This window comes from Trichosurus vulpecula, chromosome 5 (genome assembly GCF_011100635.1).
Source record: "Trichosurus vulpecula isolate mTriVul1 chromosome 5, mTriVul1.pri, whole genome shotgun sequence".
NCBI classification, from domain to species: Eukaryota; Metazoa; Chordata; class Mammalia; order Diprotodontia; family Phalangeridae; genus Trichosurus; species Trichosurus vulpecula.
Window position 1 is genome coordinate 194,058,976 of NC_050577.1, and position 19,627 is coordinate 194,078,602.

Sequence of the window (19,627 nt, forward strand, 5' to 3'; positions counted from 1 at the left end):
ACAACAACGAATATATGTACACACACACACACACACACACATTTGGACTTTAATTGATGCTTTCTCTTTTGTAACTTCACTATCATTTCTGTGTTATACCACTTCAGTCCCACCCCTAGTGAACTCTTCCCTATAGAAAAGAAGCATGGTTAAACACACCAACTAGCACAATCATCAAGGCTGATCATATAGGAAGCATTCCACATCCATATTCCCCCAGTTCTCTAACAAGATGTGGGAGGTATGTTTCAACATCCAGGCCCAAGACTGGTGATTACAATTACTCCACTTCCTTTTAGTATCTTCCCATGTTTCTTTTTTTAAAATTTAAATTAATGTTTTATTGTTCTTTTGCTGTCACTTCGAGTTGTTTCCTCCCTAGTCCCTTACCCCCTAAAATAGAACCCTCCCTAGCAACCAAAGTATAACTAAATAAAACAAGTCAATATACTGGCCATTATCTGACCATTTATGCTTCTTTCTGCACCTGGAGTCCACCATAATAGGTGGTGGTTTCAGCCTGGCTCTTTTCTCCTCATAGGTCTTGGCCCTTGTCTCTCTACTACAAGAATTGGAATCTCTCTTTGATGTGATGCCTTCCCCCGGCCACCTTGATCCTTGCCAAGGTTTTGGTCTGGCATTGTTCACAGTGGAGTCCTTTTCTCTCTGTGTGGTCCACAGTCACACCAACTGTTCCCATCTTGAGCCTCTCCCAGAAGTCTGAATTAAGAGGTCAGAGAACGGAAGAAGATAAAAAGGGAAAAGAGGGTGCTTCAACATACAGAGGGCATCCCTTTATCCTGTTGAAGGATTTGGGGGAAGGATGAGATGAGGGAGGGTGTAAGGGTAATCATCTTCTGATGCCAGGAACATCAGAAAGCACTGCTCTTCCAGTCTTTCTCTCCCTAAGTCCTCTCTTTGGGCCTAGGGAAAAACAATTCAGAGAGATGAAAAGCCATCAGCTGGTTACTGGGCTACATGAGTATGAGGGGAAGTAGTAAGATCAAGAGGAAGACCATGAGCCAAGCTGCTTTCTGATGACTCATGCCTTAAGGATTCAGACATTTGGTTGATGACCAAGCAATCCCCTTATCAGCTGCTGAGCAGGGAAAGCTATTTACTCAGTGGACCTTTAAAAGGGGGAGTAAATCCATTCTTGTCATTCTCTTCCTTTGATCCTCCAGATGGCATCGTGCAACTCTGGGACTTCCTATGGAGGTGAAGAGAGAGTTGGGACATGTGGCTTTTCTCTGCCCCAGAAGCATGGCAACTGCTTCCAATAGTTGCTTGGGCTTACAGACCAGCTTCCTAGCTGGGCTTGAGCCTGGGCTCAGGCTCTCCCTTCTGTTTTGTGCTTCTTTGCTCATCCAACTGATGACCCACCCAGCAGCCATCCTGACATAAACATTTCCAGTCTTGGGGCCACCTTATGAGTTTGAAAGGTCCAGAGATCCTGGGTCTTCAGTCATGGTGGGAGTAATTCCCTCTCTCCAATGTAGAGGTTCTGCATTGGAGAAGATATCCACCAAGAGGAAGGCAGAGGGGGCCTCAAACCCTGGCCTGGCCTTTTAGAAGCAACGGCCCTGGAGAGAGTTGTTCAGACAGTGAAGAGCTGAGACGCTTTGTGGCAATTCCAATTTAGCAATCCTGAAAACTGCTTCATGTTCTGAAGTTTAAGACTCAACCTCATGCCATGACCCCAGTTATCACTGGAGGCTTAAGTTTCTGTCAATGCATGGTAGGGAGAGCCAAATGTATTTCCCATTTCTTCCATGCGAGGGCAATAAATGCTTCTCCCATACCTAATTTATATTGTATATTGACTTTCTTTCTATTATCCCTTTAAGAAGACTCTAGACATGAGCCAAACCCAAGGTTTAAGAAAATCAGGGTTGGGGCATAATAGCCATAGAGTACAAGAAGAGCCTGTCACTTCTTTTCAAAAAAGAAGGAAAGAAACATGCATTTATTGAGCACCTGCTATGTGCCAGAAACATGCATTTATTAAGCACCTGCTATGTGCCAGAAACATGTATTTATTGAGTACTTGCTATGTGCCAGAAACATTCATTTGTTACTTGCTATGTGCCAGAAACATGCGTTTATTGAGCACTTGCTATATGCTAGGCACTGTGCTAAGTATTTAATAAATAGCATTTCATTTGAACCTCAAAAACACCCTGGGATATAGGTGCTGTTGTGATCCCCATTTTACAGATGAAGAAAGTGAGGCAGAGGTTAAATGGCTTGCCCAGAGCCACGCAGCTATTAAATGTCTGTGGCTAATTTTCCTGACTCCAGGTCTGCCCTATTTTAGGTGATTAGGCTTCCCTTGGACTGAATCCAATCCATACCACATGTATAGGTCCAGTGCAAGGCCCCTTTAATGGAGAGTATGAAGAGGAAGCATCTCTGCCCCTTGGGTCCAGTAGGCTTTTTAATTGTTAGGTACAAAATGAGTTTCATGTATAGGACAATTATTTGTTTTCTCTTCCACTAAAGAAATGCTCAAAACAAAGAAAAATCATAGACACTCATTATCAAATACAAACATAAAACAATAATCTAGATCCAACCTATACCCATATAGTCTCCTAAAAGGTCAAATAAAGAAGCATTTACTATGTGCCAGGCATTGTTCAGAGTAAATTTCATGGAAAAAGGCATTTTGTGAGACTAATAAACAGATATCTCACTTTCACTTCAGACCTGCAAAGTTTGAGATGGTCCAGATTTCCTGACCAGTCAGGTCCAGGAGCGTGTTGGTAAATGTTTAACAGCTAGTTGGGGGGATGTAAACAGTTTCAAGTTTAATATGCATTATTAAACATTTTTCTCCATCATTTCCTCAAGTCCAGGCAATCAACAAAACAATAAGCCCCGTTTATAGCATTTGCTGATTTCTGAGATGTATATGCTCACAATGGAAATTAAGCAATTGGCTTGGAAGCTGGCTCCAGCATTATTCCTGTCTTTCATCTGCTCAAGTTCAGAATGATCTTGCCAGTTTACCCTCCTCTGGGAAGCAGTATAGCTGCAGGTATCATTTCTGTTGGGCAGTAAGTAGGTACTGACTTAGGAACCCAAGGATTCTCAAACTCATAAGGCTGGAAATATCCATTCTTCAGGATCTTGGAATTCCTGGACTCAGGAAAGAAACACAAAACAGAGGAGGCATCCAGGGACTTGAGGTGCAGTCTCAGGCTCAGCTAGGCAAGCACATGTTCTCACTGCCATATGCTCAAACTGCAGGCTGCCTTGCTGCCAGTGAGTGGGGGAGGGAGAAAAATCCCCTTCTTATATTGTTGGCAGTCCAAGGGAGAGCTGGCAGAATCCCAAAGTGACCTGCTCAAAAGATGAGCAGAGATTTTCTCCTCTATCCTCAGAGCCTGCTGAGGAGGGAGGTTCCTCTTGGTTCAATCTCCAATCATTTTTAGTGCAAACACAGTCAATGCAACCTCAGCCCCAAGGACTGACCAATCAGGAGTTGCTGTGTCATGCATGTCCTTCAGCAAGGGGCCAGCTCCATGAGAAGTGCTGCAGTCCATTTCTCTTATTTTTTTTGCTCAGTTAAATATTTGCAGTCCTCTGGGTTGCTTGCCCATATCCCCCATTCAATATAGTCCATTGGGGACTTGGGAAGGCTTAATTATTCTCCTTTAGAGTGCCTTGTACTAAAGAGTCTTAATAAAATCCAAGAGACATTTTCTGTTCTGGATACTCTTTCCTTGTTCTCCTCTTCACTCTGTTACCATTCCTTCCTAGTCTCCTTTGTTGACTCATCATCCACATCACGTTACCAAACTATGGTTTTGTCCTAGGCCCCCTTCTCTTCTCCCTCTACATTCATTCTCTTGATAACCTCTTCAGGTCCCATGGGTTTGACCGTCACTGGTTCTTTCCATCTGAGCTATAGCTGAAACCTCCAATATGTGTCATCTCCATCTATAAGGATGTGATCTCCTTGAGACCAAGGACTGTCTTGCTTTGTTAATTCATATCCTCAGTGCTTAGTTGTTGTTAAATTGTTTTTCAGTTGTGTCTGATTCTCTGTGACCCCATTTGGGATCTTCTCGGCAAAGATACTGGGGTGGTTTGCCATTTTTTTCTCCAGCTCATTTTACAGATGAGGAACTGAGGCAAACAGGGCTAAGTGACTTGCCCCAGGTCACAAACTAGTAAGAGTCTGAGGTCAGCTTTGAATTCAGGAAGATGAGTCTTCCTGACTCTAGGCCAGCACTCTATCCACTGTGTTACCTAGCTGCCCCTCAATGCTTTTTGCATAGTAATAATTTAATGATTTTGTTCATTCATTCATGTGTTGATTGTTTTACTGAGTTCCTTTTTTCTCCTTTTTAAATCTTCAACACAACTGATGGCTTACTGGAATGGGGGGAGAGGGTATATTGGAAAAGAAGGTGACAGAAAAATAAGATAGAAATAAAAATAAAATTAAAAATAAAATACATAAATGTTGTGTACATTAAATTTAGTATGTGAGCATCAGTATCCATTGTATGTGATTGGTGATTAAAATTGTCTTCGATTATAGAGTTGCTGCGGATGTGTCAGTTTTGCTGAACTAGTTTTTCTTCTTTCTTTTTTTTAGTCTTTATTATAAGGGATGACTCAATGTGGATAGAAGCGAAAGGACAGATTTGGAAATGAAGGCAAGGTGAAAACAAAAGAAGCTTGGGGTCATTAAAAAATCATTCAGCTTCCCAAAGGCAATCCAGTATATTCTCTTTCTCCTGCTCTGGGCTGAGCTTTTTGTTCTTGTGCAATATGTGTGCAAGATTACATATTATATATGTATATACACATGTATATATGTGTGTATATATGCAGGTCTATACACATATGTACACATGCATATACACAAGTATATAGTATATTGTGTATATGTAATATATGCATGCATGTATATGTGTGTATCCATGCATACATGTGTGTCCATGTGTATGTCTATATGTGTATGTAAATTGTATAAATGTGCACATAAGATATAGTATACTATTATCCTTCCACATTGCGGGGGTTGGGGTGAGGCATACCCCCCTCCAATCTGAAAAATCTGCGTAAAATTTTTTGGCCCTTCCTTTGTACCAGAGAAGAAATCTGAATTATTTTGGTATTAAAAGATAAAATATGTTGATAGTATACAATAGCATACTTATATTTTATGCATTTTTGAGTGTCTAAACTTTTTCTGTGCTGTCTGCTAGCCTTCATATGTCGTCTGTGACTTTTGCAAAATTTTCCCAAGATTCCCATTTAATTTCTTATGCTGACCCGCAATATAGCAAAACCACAACATGGAAAGTTGCAATGTGGAAGAGATAACTGTATATGTCTATAATATATATTATATATATGTATATATATAATATATATACATGTGTACATAACATATACACACATATATGTGTAATATATAATATGTGTGTATGTGGTATATATCATATATACATATGTGTATATGACATGTGTACAAAATATATAGGATATATGTGTATTGTGTAATACATACATGTGTATATATGTATAATATATGTATATGTGTGTATTGTACAGGATATTATGTGTATATGTATGCATTGTGTGGAGAGAGAGAAGAGAGACTATGTATATATCTATGTATATCTATGGAAATTAATAAATGCTAGTTGACTGACTTGTAGACATATAAATGAATAAGTATAATACAAGATAAACTGAGGAGGCAGAGAACACTGCCAGCTCAGAGCATCAGAGAAGGATTTACAAAGGACGCTACCCCCCAAGTTAAGCCTTTAGGGGAAGGAGGATAGGAGCAAGGGAAGTCATTGATGGACCTCTGGAGAGGCAGCCTTTTGCCTCAGCACCAGAGGATCTCCACAGTCTATTACATCTTGAAAATTGATGAGATTAAAATCACTTTCACAACAAGGTACCTCACTGAAGCCTGAAAGATCATGGGTTTTATAGGGAAGGATCTGGTTTTTAACTCTAGTGATTCTGGCTGATATCACAGACTGGGAGAAGAAGCTAGGAATTGTCATACAACGCCTGGATAAATGAGATAGAGTATGGAAGTTTCTAGATAAGAGAAGGTAAAGTGTTTATTTAGCCTGCTACAAATGAGCATTATGGATCTCAGAGAACCCCATAGATTCTAGGTCTTTTTGAAATCTCACATCTCCTTAGAGATGATCTCTTAGAAGGAGATGAGGTAATCAGAGAAGAGAGTGAAGAGAAAGAAGGGGATGCAGGAGAATGTCCAGGGGGGACATATCCATCAAGGAGATGAGAGGTGGATTCATCAAAGAACACCAAAAAGGAAGAGTCAGACATTTAACAGGTCAGAGGAGAGCCCCGTGACAGAAGTGTCAAAGCCAAGGGAGGAGAGACTGACTATCCAGGAGGAAGGGCTGGTCAACAGCATCTAAAGCTGTAGACAGACCAAAGAGGACAAGATCTAAGAAAAGAACATCAGACTTAGCAGTAAGGCTCTGGATCTATTGGACAGAAAAGCTTGGGGAGAGTAACTTCAGTAGAGGAGTGGAGTTGGAAACCACATTGAATAGGGCTTTAAAAAATGAATAAGCTGGTAAGGAACTGGGTGTAAATGATTTTTTAAAAAGAGTTTGCCAGTGACATCAAATTGTGGCACATGGATGGAATGGAATAGTATTGGGCAATAAGTAACAATGAATAAGAAGAATTCAAAGATGCATGGTATGATATGAACTGATGCAAATTGAAGGAACAGAATCAAGGAAACAAAATATTCAATGACTACAACAAAATAACTGTAAAAAAGTTTTTAAAAAACTGAATGCAGCAGAATGACCAAAGTTGGCTCAGAAGAGAAAATGTACATCTCTCCTTTCTGTAGAGAGGTAGGGACTATGATGTGGAACTATGTACTGTCAAATATCATTGTTGTGTCGATTAGTTTTACTGAAATGCTTTTCGCTCCCCTCTTATTTATTCTGTTTTTCTCTCCTCTCACCCCTTCTTATCTCCTTTCCTTTCTTCTCTCTTCCCTCTTCCTCTCTCCCTTCTTACTTCTTTCACCTCCTCCTCTCCCCTCCCCTCTCCTCCCTTCTCCTCTCCTTTTCTTTTCTTCTTTTATTAAAATGGATGGCTCTCTAAATTGGGAAGAGGGAAACAGTATATTTGGAAATGAAGGTAATGTAAACACAAAAGATATCAATAAACAATTTTTAAAAGAGTTTAGTAGTGAAAGGATCTTATAGATGCGGTGGGTAGAGTGCTGGGCCTTAACTCATTTTCCTGAGTTCAAATTGGACCTCAGACACTTACTAACAGTATGACCCTGGCCAGGTCTTGTTTGCCTCAGTTTTCTCATCTGTAAAATGAGGTGGAGGAGGAGATGGCAAAGCACTCTAGTATCTTTGCCAAGAAAACCCCAAGTGGGGTCACAAAGAGTCTGACATGACTGAACAGCAAAAAGAAAAAGAAACCCAAAGGCCCTGGGGTGCTAATTCTTCTACTCTATATTTCTGGGGCAAATTCTGGGGTTCAAAGGCTTTCTCAAAGCCTCAATCCACCAGAAGAAGACCCCATACTGAATTTTGTTACAATTTATACTTTTAAAAAAAGGAATACCAGAACTCTTTTTTCCCTCTGGTTTAGGAGAGATGTAGTTCATTCCACAGACAGAAATGGAGCTTCCAATATGACAAGTAGAGGATTCTTCGGACTGAAGGAAATCAAAGAATTTGGAGCTGGAAGGAATATTAGCGATGATTAGCCCAACCCCTTCTTTTTGTAGATAAGGAAACAGAAGCCCAAAGAAGCAAAGTGATTTAGTCACATTCACACCTATAGGGAGCAAGATACAGAGCTGGAATTTGAACTCAGGTCTTCTGACTCAAAATTCAGTAGTTTTCTCCCCCCACTTCTCCATCACCTTAGCTCACTCTGATGACAGTAATCTTCGGATGACTCAAAGCAAAAATGTCATGGGTGTTTAACATATTATAATAGTTAACGGTGTTCCTCTATCGAGAAAAAAAATATTCTTTCATTTGAAGGAAACACAAAAAAGAAAGATAGAGTGGATTCCTTAACAAATCAATGGGACGGGGGCAGCTTTCCTCTGATCATCAAAAAGTTGGAGATGGCAGACTCGGGGACCTACTTCTGTGAGGTGGAGAACAAGAAGCAGGAAGTCCAACTCCTGGTGTTCAAGGGTGAGTGGAAGAAAAGAATCAGCATATCCCCCCCTTTCTTTCTCCCTAGATTCTTCCCGTCTCTGTCCTCTCCCCCTCCCCCTCCCAACAGAAGGCACCTTGGCTTCCAGTGAGACCTTTCAGAAAATCTCATAATAATAGCTAGCATTTCTATAATACTTTCAGGTTTGCAAAGCATTTTCTAAGCGCTACATTTATTTACATATATTACAAATGCTTACATTTGATCCTGACAACAGTGTGAGGTAAGTGTGAGGAAACTGAGTTGAATAACTTTTCCAGAGTCTTACAGGCTATTAAGCGTTCAAAGCAGGATTTGAACTCTTATCTTCCTGGAGTTGGAATTCTAGCATTCCACGCACAGCCCCATCTGGTCACTTCTCTCTTTTATCCATGGATAAAAGGAACAGAGAAACTGGGATGAGAGGGAGAGGGAAAGAATAGTAGGGCCAAAGATGAGGAAAAGAAGGAGGGATAGAGGAAAGAAGATAGAGAGGGAAAGGACACAGAGAGGGAAGATCTTGGGGACCCAGAAAAGTGGCATGGTGGGTGGGGGTGAGGGGCTAGGTGTCCGGGTTGAAACAAAACTTCTGGGGCTTCTGTCTGTTCCCTTGTTTGGGTGTGCACTGTGTATGTAACTTGGAGCTCCCTCCTCCCTCCCGCCGCCAGTGACTGCCAGCCCAAGTGGCTCTGTGTTCTCTGGAGCCGAGGTGACTTTAACCTTGCACGGCTCTTCCAACCTTCCTGCACTCAAGGTGGAATGGAGTGGTCCTGGAGATGAAAAAAAAAGGATCCTGAGTCAAGACAAGAAAACTCTGAACTTGGTGAAAGTGGGGCCCAACGAAGGGGGTCTCTGGGTCTGTACCATCTCTGTGAATGACAAAACCCTGAAATTGAGCAACAGATTAACAGTAGTTGGTAAGAGAAGCAAGTTCTTTCCTCTACTGTCACTTTCCACCACCAACTTCCAGTGCTTCTATTATCTTGATTTTCAGGGCCCTTCTTTTCATTCCACCCCCCCCCCCAACCTTTGTCCCTTGGGATCTCAAGATGGACATTGTTCTTCCTACTTCTCCGCACCATCTGACATTTGTGATGGGTCAGTGTGTGGAAAAAAGGGCAGAAAGAAAAACCTTCAGTGCTCTAGTGGCTTCTTGACCTTATACAACTCAGAAAAGGGGAAGAGGAGGGGATCCTTTCCTTTCTCTTCATCCACACCCCCCCTTCCCATACTCTAATTATTCTACTCAAAATAATTGGTTGTTGTTTTGTTTAATAATTTAATGATCTAATAAGTACTTAATAATTTTATTTAATAATTGTTTAATAATTTTGTTTTTTTTATTGGCATATTGAACTCAAAGGGGAAAGAAATTCCATCTACCAATGTAAACTGACAATTTAAAGTGTTAGGCAGTTGTCTGGTTTGCTAAGAGGTTAGGTGATTTGCCCAGGGTCACAAATACCTAGTATGTGTAAGAAGCTGGGCTCAACTCCATTAGCATCAAAAAAATCTAGTGAATACCTACTATTGAATATTGATTAAGTCCAGAGTTAGATGCTAGCTCCAGAGCATATCCAAAAGAGGCTGAAGACCAGGTCCCTGCCCTCATAGAGTTTAGAATCTATAGGAGAGATGAGATGGGTGGGGCAGAAAGGTAAATAAGATGGCAAACCCTAAGGAAACGGTGCTGCGCTTACAGAGAATGCTATAGGAGAATTCTACAGGGATTCAGAGAAAGTAATGACTCTGAGAGAGGGGAAGGTTCCTTAGAAGAGGCGAGACTTGGGCTGGAGGAAGGACTAGATAAGCTTTGAGGAATATGAAGGACATTCTGGGCAGAGGGACTGAAATGAGCAAGCTCTATCTAATAGCCAAATAAACTTGTGGGTGTATACAGAAATGCGAACGGCATTTTGGGGGAATAATGACTAAGTCACTTTGGCTTCAGTGGAAGGGTTCATGTAGGGGAGTAGTGCAAAGGTATATATATAAATATAATCACGTCTTTTAAAAATTGTTTTGAAAAGTCTTGAATACTAGACTGAGTTTGAACTTATTTCCATTCTCTTCTCCCTCTTCTTTACCTCCACTCCATTCCTCTGATCTTACCCTTCCTGTCTCTATCACCACCTACAGGTTTCACATCACCCTCCCAGACCCTCTATAAGATGACAGGCAAAGCCGCCAAATTCTCCTTCCGTCTGAATTTAAATGAGCAGGAGCTGAACAGAGAACAGCCAAATGGAGAACTGAAGTGGCAGGTGGAAAGTGCTGCCTCTCCCCCACAGTTGGCCAAGTTTTCGTGGAAGGGTGACTTGACTCGAGAAAATGGGGCTCCAGATTTCAATCGTGATCCCAAGTTCCCGCTCACCATCACTCTTTCCCCTGTCTTGCCCCAGCATGCGGGCTCAGGAGTCTTCTCACTAAGGTTTTCTTCGGGGACCGTGGAACAGGACGTCAACCTTGTGGTAATGAAAGGTGAGCTGGTGAGGGCTGAGCACATACCCCCTCCCTTACTAATACCACAGAGCTGGTCACCCCAGAGTCAGGGTAGAGACCCCAAGGACCTAACTGCCTAGCCATGGTCAATCTCCTCCATGCCTCTCACTAGACTCCAGGAACCAGGGTGTGTTCTTATTCCTCAACCACAACTTGCTTTGTGCTTATCCTCACTAGCAATCTCCAAAAAGCACAGAATCAGAGTCAGAACGTTTTAGTTCTGGGTTTTAATTCCAGTTCTCTATCTTGCTGCTGTGTGATATTGGGCACCTCTCTCTCTCTCTCTCTCTCTCTCTCTCTCTCTCTCTCTCTCTCTCTCTCTGTCAAATGGGAATTATAGCTCCCCCCAGGGCCACCTTACATAGCTGTGTTGAGGATAAAATGAGTCAATGCAAATGACAGAGCTTTGAATATTATATAGTGCTACCTAAATGCAGACACTTGTTTTCCCTGTTATCCTATCCCTACCTCATACCCCAAGAGAGAATAGGAACCCACTCCCCATTCCAAGTCCCCAGTTTCTGTCTCTTGCTCTCTTCAGCTGTGTCCCAGGAATCACCACATCAGCTACTGCGCTGTGAAGTGCTGGGCCCCATAATCCCTGGGCTGAGTCTGAGATGGATTCGAGAAAACCAGACAGAAATAAACCAGGAGGTCTCGAAGGAGCAAAGGCAGCTGGAGGTGAAGGAGCCAAAGGCTGGGACATGGGAATGCCAATTGCTAAACCAGTCTGAGAAACTACTTAAATCGGATTCCTTCAAACTGAGTAAGAAAAAGCTCCCTTCCCCTTACCCCTAACCCCCCCACCCCCACTGCCACCTCCGGCTCCTCCACACCCCCCCATACCCCCGTTCCAGGTTGGCTCAGTTCTCATAAGAACACAAAGAGCAATGCTCATTCCACTCAGCCATGCTAATCTCCCACAATCCTACAGTTTAGGCAACTTCTGCCTCCCTGGGGGTCTCACCTAACTTCCTCCTGCTGGGACCCAAGAGTCCCATTTCCCAGCCTAGTAGTCTGTGCTCCCTCTCTCCAACCCTCCCTTTTCTGGATCCTTCCTGATGTTTGAGACTATGGCCTAGAAGGTGAGAGGGCCTCTGTGTGTGTGTCTCTCCTCCAGTGCCAAAGCAGGAGTGGAACCTACCCTTTTATCTGGGCATCAGTCTGGGTGCAGGAGCAAGCCTGTTGCTTCTCTCTGGACTCTGTATATTCTGTTGTGCCAGACGAAGGCACAGGCTGGTGAGTAAACTTCTTCCCACTTTACTCCAGACATTCCACCACTTCCCTAACACATCCACCCATCCAGTTCTCCTGACCCACCATGGTCAAGCTATGGAGCCAACGGAATGACAGAACCATAGAACATCAAAGCAGAAATGGACGTAGCAGGCCATCCAGAGCAAATCATTTAACTTCCCTGGGTCTCAATTTTCCCATGTATAAAATGAGGTGGGATTGGACTAACTGGCCTTGAGAGGTTACCTCCAGTTCTAAATCTACTAGCCTAACCTCTTCATTTAAGTGGATGAGGGATGTGAGGCCCTGAGAGGTAAAGGGGATTGTATACTTTGCATTGGAGGCTTGGGAATGAATACTTTTATCTTGCAAAATTCATAATTGCTTTTATGTTCCTTACTCTTGCCTCCTACCTGCTTTCCCCGCCATCCCAATGTCCTAGATCCAAACTAGACAGGGAAGAAGTAACAGCAAGCTTATTATGGGCCAGATGGCCTTGGCAATAGTAACTCCTCTAGTCTGAAACCTCCTCCTATATCCCTATTCTGCACTCTGGTCTCATGGACCCAAGTCCTTCATGCCTCTCTCTCCTTTCCTCACCTTTCTCCTCATTCTCCCTGGACAGCGCCGAGCAGAGCGGATGTCTCAGATCAGGCGGCTCCTGAGTGAGAAAAAGACCTGCCAGTGTCCCCAGTAAGTTACAAAAGGGAGAAGCAGGAAGATTCTGAAGTAAGGGTGGAGATGGAGCAGGGACTGAGGGATTTTTAGGGTTCAGAGTAAGGAACATGAACAGAATGCAGGAGAGGACGGAGCAAATGAATGCAAGAGAAGATCCCAGGGGAGAGGGAACTGAGGACCAAGGAGGGAGATGAGAGTCACAGTGAAGGAGTCCAAGAATACCAGGAGGAGACAGGGATGGGGGTGGGGAGAGATGTGTGTGTAGCAGAGAGAGGAAATAGAGCACAGAACTTTCCAAATTGCCCTTAAACTTTCTTCATTCCTTTTTTCTCTCTAGTCGTTTTTAATAAAACTGTAGCTTGAAGAGTTGAATATGGACTTGCCTGATGTGTGAAAATCCTCCATCCCTACCTCAGCCTACTGGGAAGAGCAGGGAAGGTGAATGTAGGATTGAGACATTTCAACTCCTTCCTAACCTAATCCTGGACATTGTCAGTGGCACCCTGCTCCGTATTCTGCTGCCCCATGATGCATCCACAACCTGATGACTAAGCACCCCTTTCTTCCTCTGCCAATGTGCCTCCACATTTCATTTCATCTCCTCGTGCCTTTGGGCAGGGGGCAGGATTGCACTTCTCTCAATCCCGAGACTGAGAACAGGATGTCTGTGGTTTGCATTTTCCAGCTTCTTATACCCCTCCGTTAGAAATGTTCTGAGTCTATGCTTATTCCCTCTGGCCACTCTGCCCTGCTCTATCTAATAGCCAAATAAACTTGTGGGTGTATACTCAGGGTGTCCCTATCTCCATCTTACCCTACCCCAAAGCCTAGTAAATATTCATCCTCGAGGTAAGCTCCTTGAGGGAAAATACGGCTATTTGCTTCTTTTTGTATCCCCAGCACTTAGCACTGTGCCTGGCACATAACAGGCACTTAATAAAAGTTTTTGTTCGATATGATTAACTGTCTTCCCTCCTCCCTCATGATCTTGGGCCCTTCATCAAGCTTTTACTGACTAATCTCTCTCTTTCTTCCTCTGATGTGCCAGACTATGGATGCCAGTAGAGACCCAGAGAAAGGCGAGAATTATGTTTGTAAACTTGTGAAAAGGTCTGGGTTGGGTGCCTATATTCCTAGTTACTTGGCTATACTTGATTCTGTGACACAGTTTTCCATATTTCACCCAGACCCTTCTCTCCTTCAACCCCCTAACCCCCATCAAGACTCTAGAATGTAGGAGGCTGGAAATCAGTCTTCTCTTCCTGGATCAGTCTTTTCCCCATGCCCCCAGCCTTTGTTTCCACCTTAGTCTCTATCCCTCCATCTCTTCATATATTCCTTCTCTTCTTTCCAGTCTACCTCTCAGTCTGCCTCATTTAAGTGGCCTGCTCAGGGGCGGCTCAGGTAGGGCTCCCTATCTATTCCATGGAGTGATGTTTCCCTTCCCTTCTGAGTCAATGAGAAAAAGTTAATAAACAATACAAAAAGAACAATCATATTATTTTGTCTCCAGCTGGATCCTCCCCATGGGCCTATCATAACTAAGGTTTGGGTAGAATACAGGAGAACCTTTCTCTGAGGGCCAGGTTTCTGCTAGACTCAGGGTTAGGGAGCAAACACAGGGACCCTTCCCTGAAGAAGAGGCTTCTAGCCTCTCAGGAGCCAGAAGCAGTGGTCTGGGTCCTATAGAAGGAAAGGGGGCCAGAGTATTGGGGGATTGAGGGGAAGATCCCCAGGGTCTCCACAGTTCAGGCAAGACCGGTCCAGCTTCCTAGGGGTGAGAACTCTCCATTGTCTTGTACCTCATTAATAAGATAATTTTTCAATAATTCAATGGACTTGATCTCTGCAATTGGGGTACTCCTTTCAATGCTATAGACCAAGACTCATTCATGCTTTCTTATCATAGGTAATTCTTCTTTACGTCCTTCCGCCAATCTTCCAAAGAAGATCTCCCTAAAGCACTGGAGTTCTTCCTCTAGGTCTTCTACTATTCTTAGAGGACCAGTGCAATGCTTAGGTTTTTCATATAATCCCTCACTCTTAATACAAATGACCAACTCATTTCCTTTTCTTATTATCTGTATTCTGAATGATATCTTTCACATAATTTCTTGTATAAAAATCATTGTTGGTTGTAGTCTGCAGCCTGCATATGCCCATCATTGCCTTTGGGCTACTTGGAATTTTGAGGTTTTAGAGATAATGATGTTTTATGACTTGAGGCCACATAGAATTATATAGCATAATTGAAAAAATAGATTTCCCCATAATACAAAGTACCATTTTGATACCTTGTAAAAATATGGAGGCAGCCCTTGGTTCTTGAGGGCTAATGCCAGGGAATCAGAAACTCTGGCAGATTCTACCATGTTGGAAAGTCTTTGATCATGGCTCTAATAATGGCTCTGCTTCATGAGGACCAACCTAGCTTGGTATGGAGAGGCACATCACCAGCTACTTGTCACTAGGTAATGAATTTTTCATCATGGCAACCCATGAAACAAAAAATTTAAATACAGCCCTCTTCCTTTCCCAGTGATGGTAGAATAATGGTGTACAAAGGAACATAAAGCTCTAAGAAGAACACAGTTTCTGGAACATCCATAAACTTCAAATGGACTGTAGGCACTCTAAGTATGAGATTCTTATTCAATGACATGCTGTGAACATGCTGCCAGAGGAAATTAATCATATAAATCTTGACATTCTTGCTATAAATGGAACAAGTAGAAGGAAAGAAGTAATAGTTAACTGGAATACCTATGGTTCATAGGTTTTTCATTGAAGAGGCAAAGAATGAGTGGGTATTGCCATACTTTCAAAGGCAGCGAGAAATCTCATTTCCTGAGATATCTGTTAATCACATATTGCAGTACCAGTGATAAGTATTTGCAAAAAGACCACCAAGAAAATAATTGTAGTTTATGTACCAACATTGGTTGAAAAGGTAGAGAACTTCTATGAAGAATCTGATAAGACCCTCTAGTTTAAATCAACATAGTCTGATACTTGGTGACTTCAGTGCAAAGGAGGGAAAAGGTGAGGGTGGGGAGAAATACATGAGAAAGGAAAAAATAATGAGAGAGGCCAAAAACTCATAGGTTTCAATGCAGTCCACATGCCTTTATATCATAATCACTTTCTTTGAAAAAGGAATTGTTTAGTGCTAGCCTTGGCAAACACCAAATGACATCACAAAAATGAACCACCTGGAAGAGATAAGTCATCGCTCCAGTTTGTCATGACCCTCCACACAGGAAAGATCACGCAGATAAAGTATGTCACCCAGATTACAACATACATTTGAGTGGACAACCTATTGTTCTCAGTACAACAAAATGTATGTCTCAGACAGACAATACAGATGGACAATACAGATGGACACAGAATTGAACAAAAAGAGGATAGCAGGCTGAATTGCCTTTGGGAAATTGCAAAGTCCCTTTAACGACCCCAAGCTTCTGATGACAGCAAAGGCCCACATTTTTAATACCAGAATTCTAGTGGTATTGCTGCATATCAGTGAAACCTGAAATGTAATAATCTCCAGATGGCAATGCAAAGACACATGATTGGTATGGACAGGCTGTAATATAATATTTGAACAGATAAGGGCTTCTTTCATGGGAGGTTTGGTTCATTGAAGTCCCTGGGAGATAAATGCATGAGTTCCTGTGTAAGCAGATGCCCCTGAGATTTCCCACTTACATCCTACGTGAGGCTTACCCTTTCAAGCTTCCTCTTAGCTTTAGGGACTATCTGTGTTAGGTCTAGAGGTATAAGTTATGGTTTACATTTATGTGCTCCCTAATTTATGTGTAGAATAAATGAATGAAAAATGAATAAGGCATTTTGTTAAGTACTTAATATGTATAAAGCACTGTGGGATACAAACAGAAAATCAAGAGCTTCTGCTCTCAAGGAGCTCATTCTAGGAGGTGAAACAAGACATGCAGAAAATCTTAGCCGTAAGTCAGATAGAAAAGTATGGTTCTTAGCATATAGAAACAAAACAGATGGTTATGCAATAAAATATCTGATAAACCTGGAAGAGATAGGTAATCACTCTAGCGTTTGTCCTAACCAGACACAGAGGAACAGTCAAGCAGATAAAATATGTTGCCCAGATTACAATGCACATTTGAGTGGACAACCTAGACGTTCCAGTCATGAAGACCCTTATAAGACCCTCTAATTTAAATTAACGTAGACATATATTGACAACAAGATATTCCAGAAACTGATGAAATATCAGTTTCTGATGTTGAATTATTTGATTGTTCCAAAGGCTCTGATGACAAGAACTTCCTTTCTGGGTCTTCAGTAGCTATGGCCCTGGCATTTATAGGAGCAGCTTGTAATAACCTAGGGGATATAATTATGGTACGTTTCTCTTAATGATGGGAAACTCAAACAGGGTCCCCATGTCCACCTATCTGTGTCTTATCTCATTTAAAGGATCAGAGACTTCTTTCCAAATTAGTATCCCCAGGTAGCATTAATGACACAAACAAGGATGTAGATGGCTGCCAGATTTTTGCATTTATCAGATACATGGACATAACAGGGACTTCTAACTAGATCCCAGTCTCTCCCTCTGTCCCTTCCTCTCCAAATAGAGTAGGAAAGAAAGTAGGGTCGGTAGCAAGCATCCCACAGTTCATCTGGGAATTAGATGAGGTTTTACCTTTTAGCAAGCATCCAGAAAAAGGATAACACTGAGGCAATCCCAACAGTTCAAACCTCACCAAGGCGCTGGCCAGTTTTTGTTAATCTGTCCATATCCCATCAGTTTCAATTGCTACTATCCTGCCCCAGTCCCTACAGAAGTCCAGAAGAAGTTAGTATGGAGACAGAAATGCATCCAGAGATCTGCTGTGCACATCTGACTCTCCTCTACTCTTTACCAACATGGAGTCTCTTCCAGCTTCTCTTTCCAAGAAGTCTTGATGCTAAGTCAAACCATCATTAAACTGGTGAATTCTGGGATAGAATTTAGCCATTTTCAGAACCTTGAAATTTCTGCAGGCAACAGCATAGGAGCTGAAGGGTTACATACCAGTGAGGAATTCCGAAGGACAATGGAACTAAAAGATGTCATCATGGAACTGTATGATAAGAAGAGATGAACTAGTCATGTAGCGAGGGTGACAGACGATAGGTGGACAGCCAGAATGCTCCACTGGTACCCTAAATGTCAGGAGAAATCAAGGGAGGTCTTCAGTATGCTGAGTGGACTACTTGTGGTGAACTTATGGGAAGACGTGGACAAAAACGCATGGGCAGGCCTGGATGGGTTTTAATCTGCACTGCGAGCATGAACTCCCATCCATTTGGGTAGGCTCATGGCAGCATTATCTGTGATGACAAAAAGCTAGGCACAATGATGGGGCAATGCCTGAACAAAGTGGTACAGGAATACAATGGAATATTATAATCATGGTAGGAACGAAGAATATGAAGAATTAAGAGAAATCTGCAAAGACTTGTATGAGGCGGTGAAGGCAAAACCAAAAGAATAATGTACATACAATCTCTACACCAATGTAAATAAAGTCCCCCAATGAATCTGGGGGGAAATAAATAGAGGAGGACTTGGGATGGAGGAGGAGAGAGGAGTGGATAAGCAGATTGTTTCAAGGGGGATGGGAGCAGGAATAGGAAAATGGGGAAGCAACCAAACTCTGGTCAAATAAAATGGTCCAGATTAGTCCCTCACTGTCAAAGTTAAAAGACTATTCTGTTAACAATAAAACATAGTTGGAATGTTTTTTGTAAGGGAGGGTCATTTGGGTGTTTATTGGGAACTGTCTGTTGGGGTTTTTAAAAAGGAAATATATCAATAAATACTGAAATACATAAATACAGCGATGCCGTTAGAATATTTAAAAATAAAAATTAGGAAATAGTTTGGGACTCTTGTTCAGTTGTTTTCAGTCATGTCTGACTCTTTGTGACCCCATCTGAGGTTTTCTTGGCAAAGATACTGGAGTGGTTGGCCATTTCCTTCTCTTTGTGTTAGAGATGAGGAAACAGTTAAACAGGGTTAAGTGACTTGTCCAGGGTCACATTGCCAGTACATGTCTGAGGCTGAATTTGAACTCAGGTCTTCCTAACTCCAGGCCCTATGCTCTATCCACTGTGCCACTTAGCTGCCCAGTTTGGAACTACACTGTACAATTTTCTGAGGAATAATAATAATTTATGTTATAAAATCTATGAAACCACTTTACACACAGTATCATAGGTTTTAGAGCTGGAAGCGACCTCATTTGACAGATATGAGTACTGAAGCCTAGACTTGCCTATGACCACTAGGCTCAGGGATTGAATCTCAGTCCTTACTACTGAGATGTCCTTACCATTACACAATGTTGCTCTAAAACAGCCCTGTGAAATAGGTACCACAAGTATTATCATATCTATTTTTCAAGTGATAAAAAAATGAGCCAAGGTAAGTGACTGGCCCAAGGTCATTCAATCACATGTCAGTATTCTTCTGACCCCAAGAAAGTTGATTAATCTATTTACACTTTGGTATCCTCATCTATAAAATGAGGTATACTATCTCTAAGGCCCTTTCCAGCTCTGATAGCCTATGAATTAATGACTGTACATCCCAAATCCAGAGCTCTTTCCACTGAGCTGCATTGCCTGTCTTCTGGATCAAGTGCCTAGACTGGAACAGGAAAGGTGGGACATAGTTTTAGAGTTTTCTAAACCTAGCCCTAGCTTAATCAATAACTCAAGTCCTCATCCAGACCTTTTCAACTTTCCAAGGGTCTCCCCACTTTCTCACTCAGCCCAGAAAGGGCATGGGGTAAGGGGGTGGGGTGGGGGGAGCTTGTTTCCCTAATGTGTGTTGAATGTATATGAGGGTCTGTGTGAGACTGTGAGAGGATCGGGGCTGGGGAGGGAGACTGAGAGGCTATATGGGAATCCAAGTATTTGTGTACATTCTCTGTATCCATATTTGGTGGATCTCTGTGTTGTTGAGAATGTATGT

At 42.2% G+C, this 19,627-nt stretch overlaps 1 protein-coding gene across 1 annotated transcript in view; it reads left to right on the forward strand.

Moving 5' to 3' along the window:
- The window catches only part of CD4 (CD4 molecule), a 40,150-nt gene extending 26,663 nt beyond the window's left edge, over nt 1-13,487 (forward strand). The window contains exons 4-10 of the mRNA XM_036761207.1: nt 8,043-8,201; nt 8,871-9,119; nt 10,342-10,683; nt 11,246-11,470; nt 11,825-11,943; nt 12,566-12,633; nt 12,956-13,487. Of these exons, the coding sequence (XP_036617102.1) occupies nt 8,043-8,201; nt 8,871-9,119; nt 10,342-10,683; nt 11,246-11,470; nt 11,825-11,943; nt 12,566-12,633; nt 12,956-12,965 (1,172 nt within the window). The 3' untranslated portion in view covers nt 12,966-13,487. The remainder of the gene's footprint in view (nt 1-8,042; nt 8,202-8,870; nt 9,120-10,341; nt 10,684-11,245; nt 11,471-11,824; nt 11,944-12,565; nt 12,634-12,955) is intronic.
- The last annotated feature ends 6,140 nt before the right edge of the window (nt 13,488-19,627 follow it).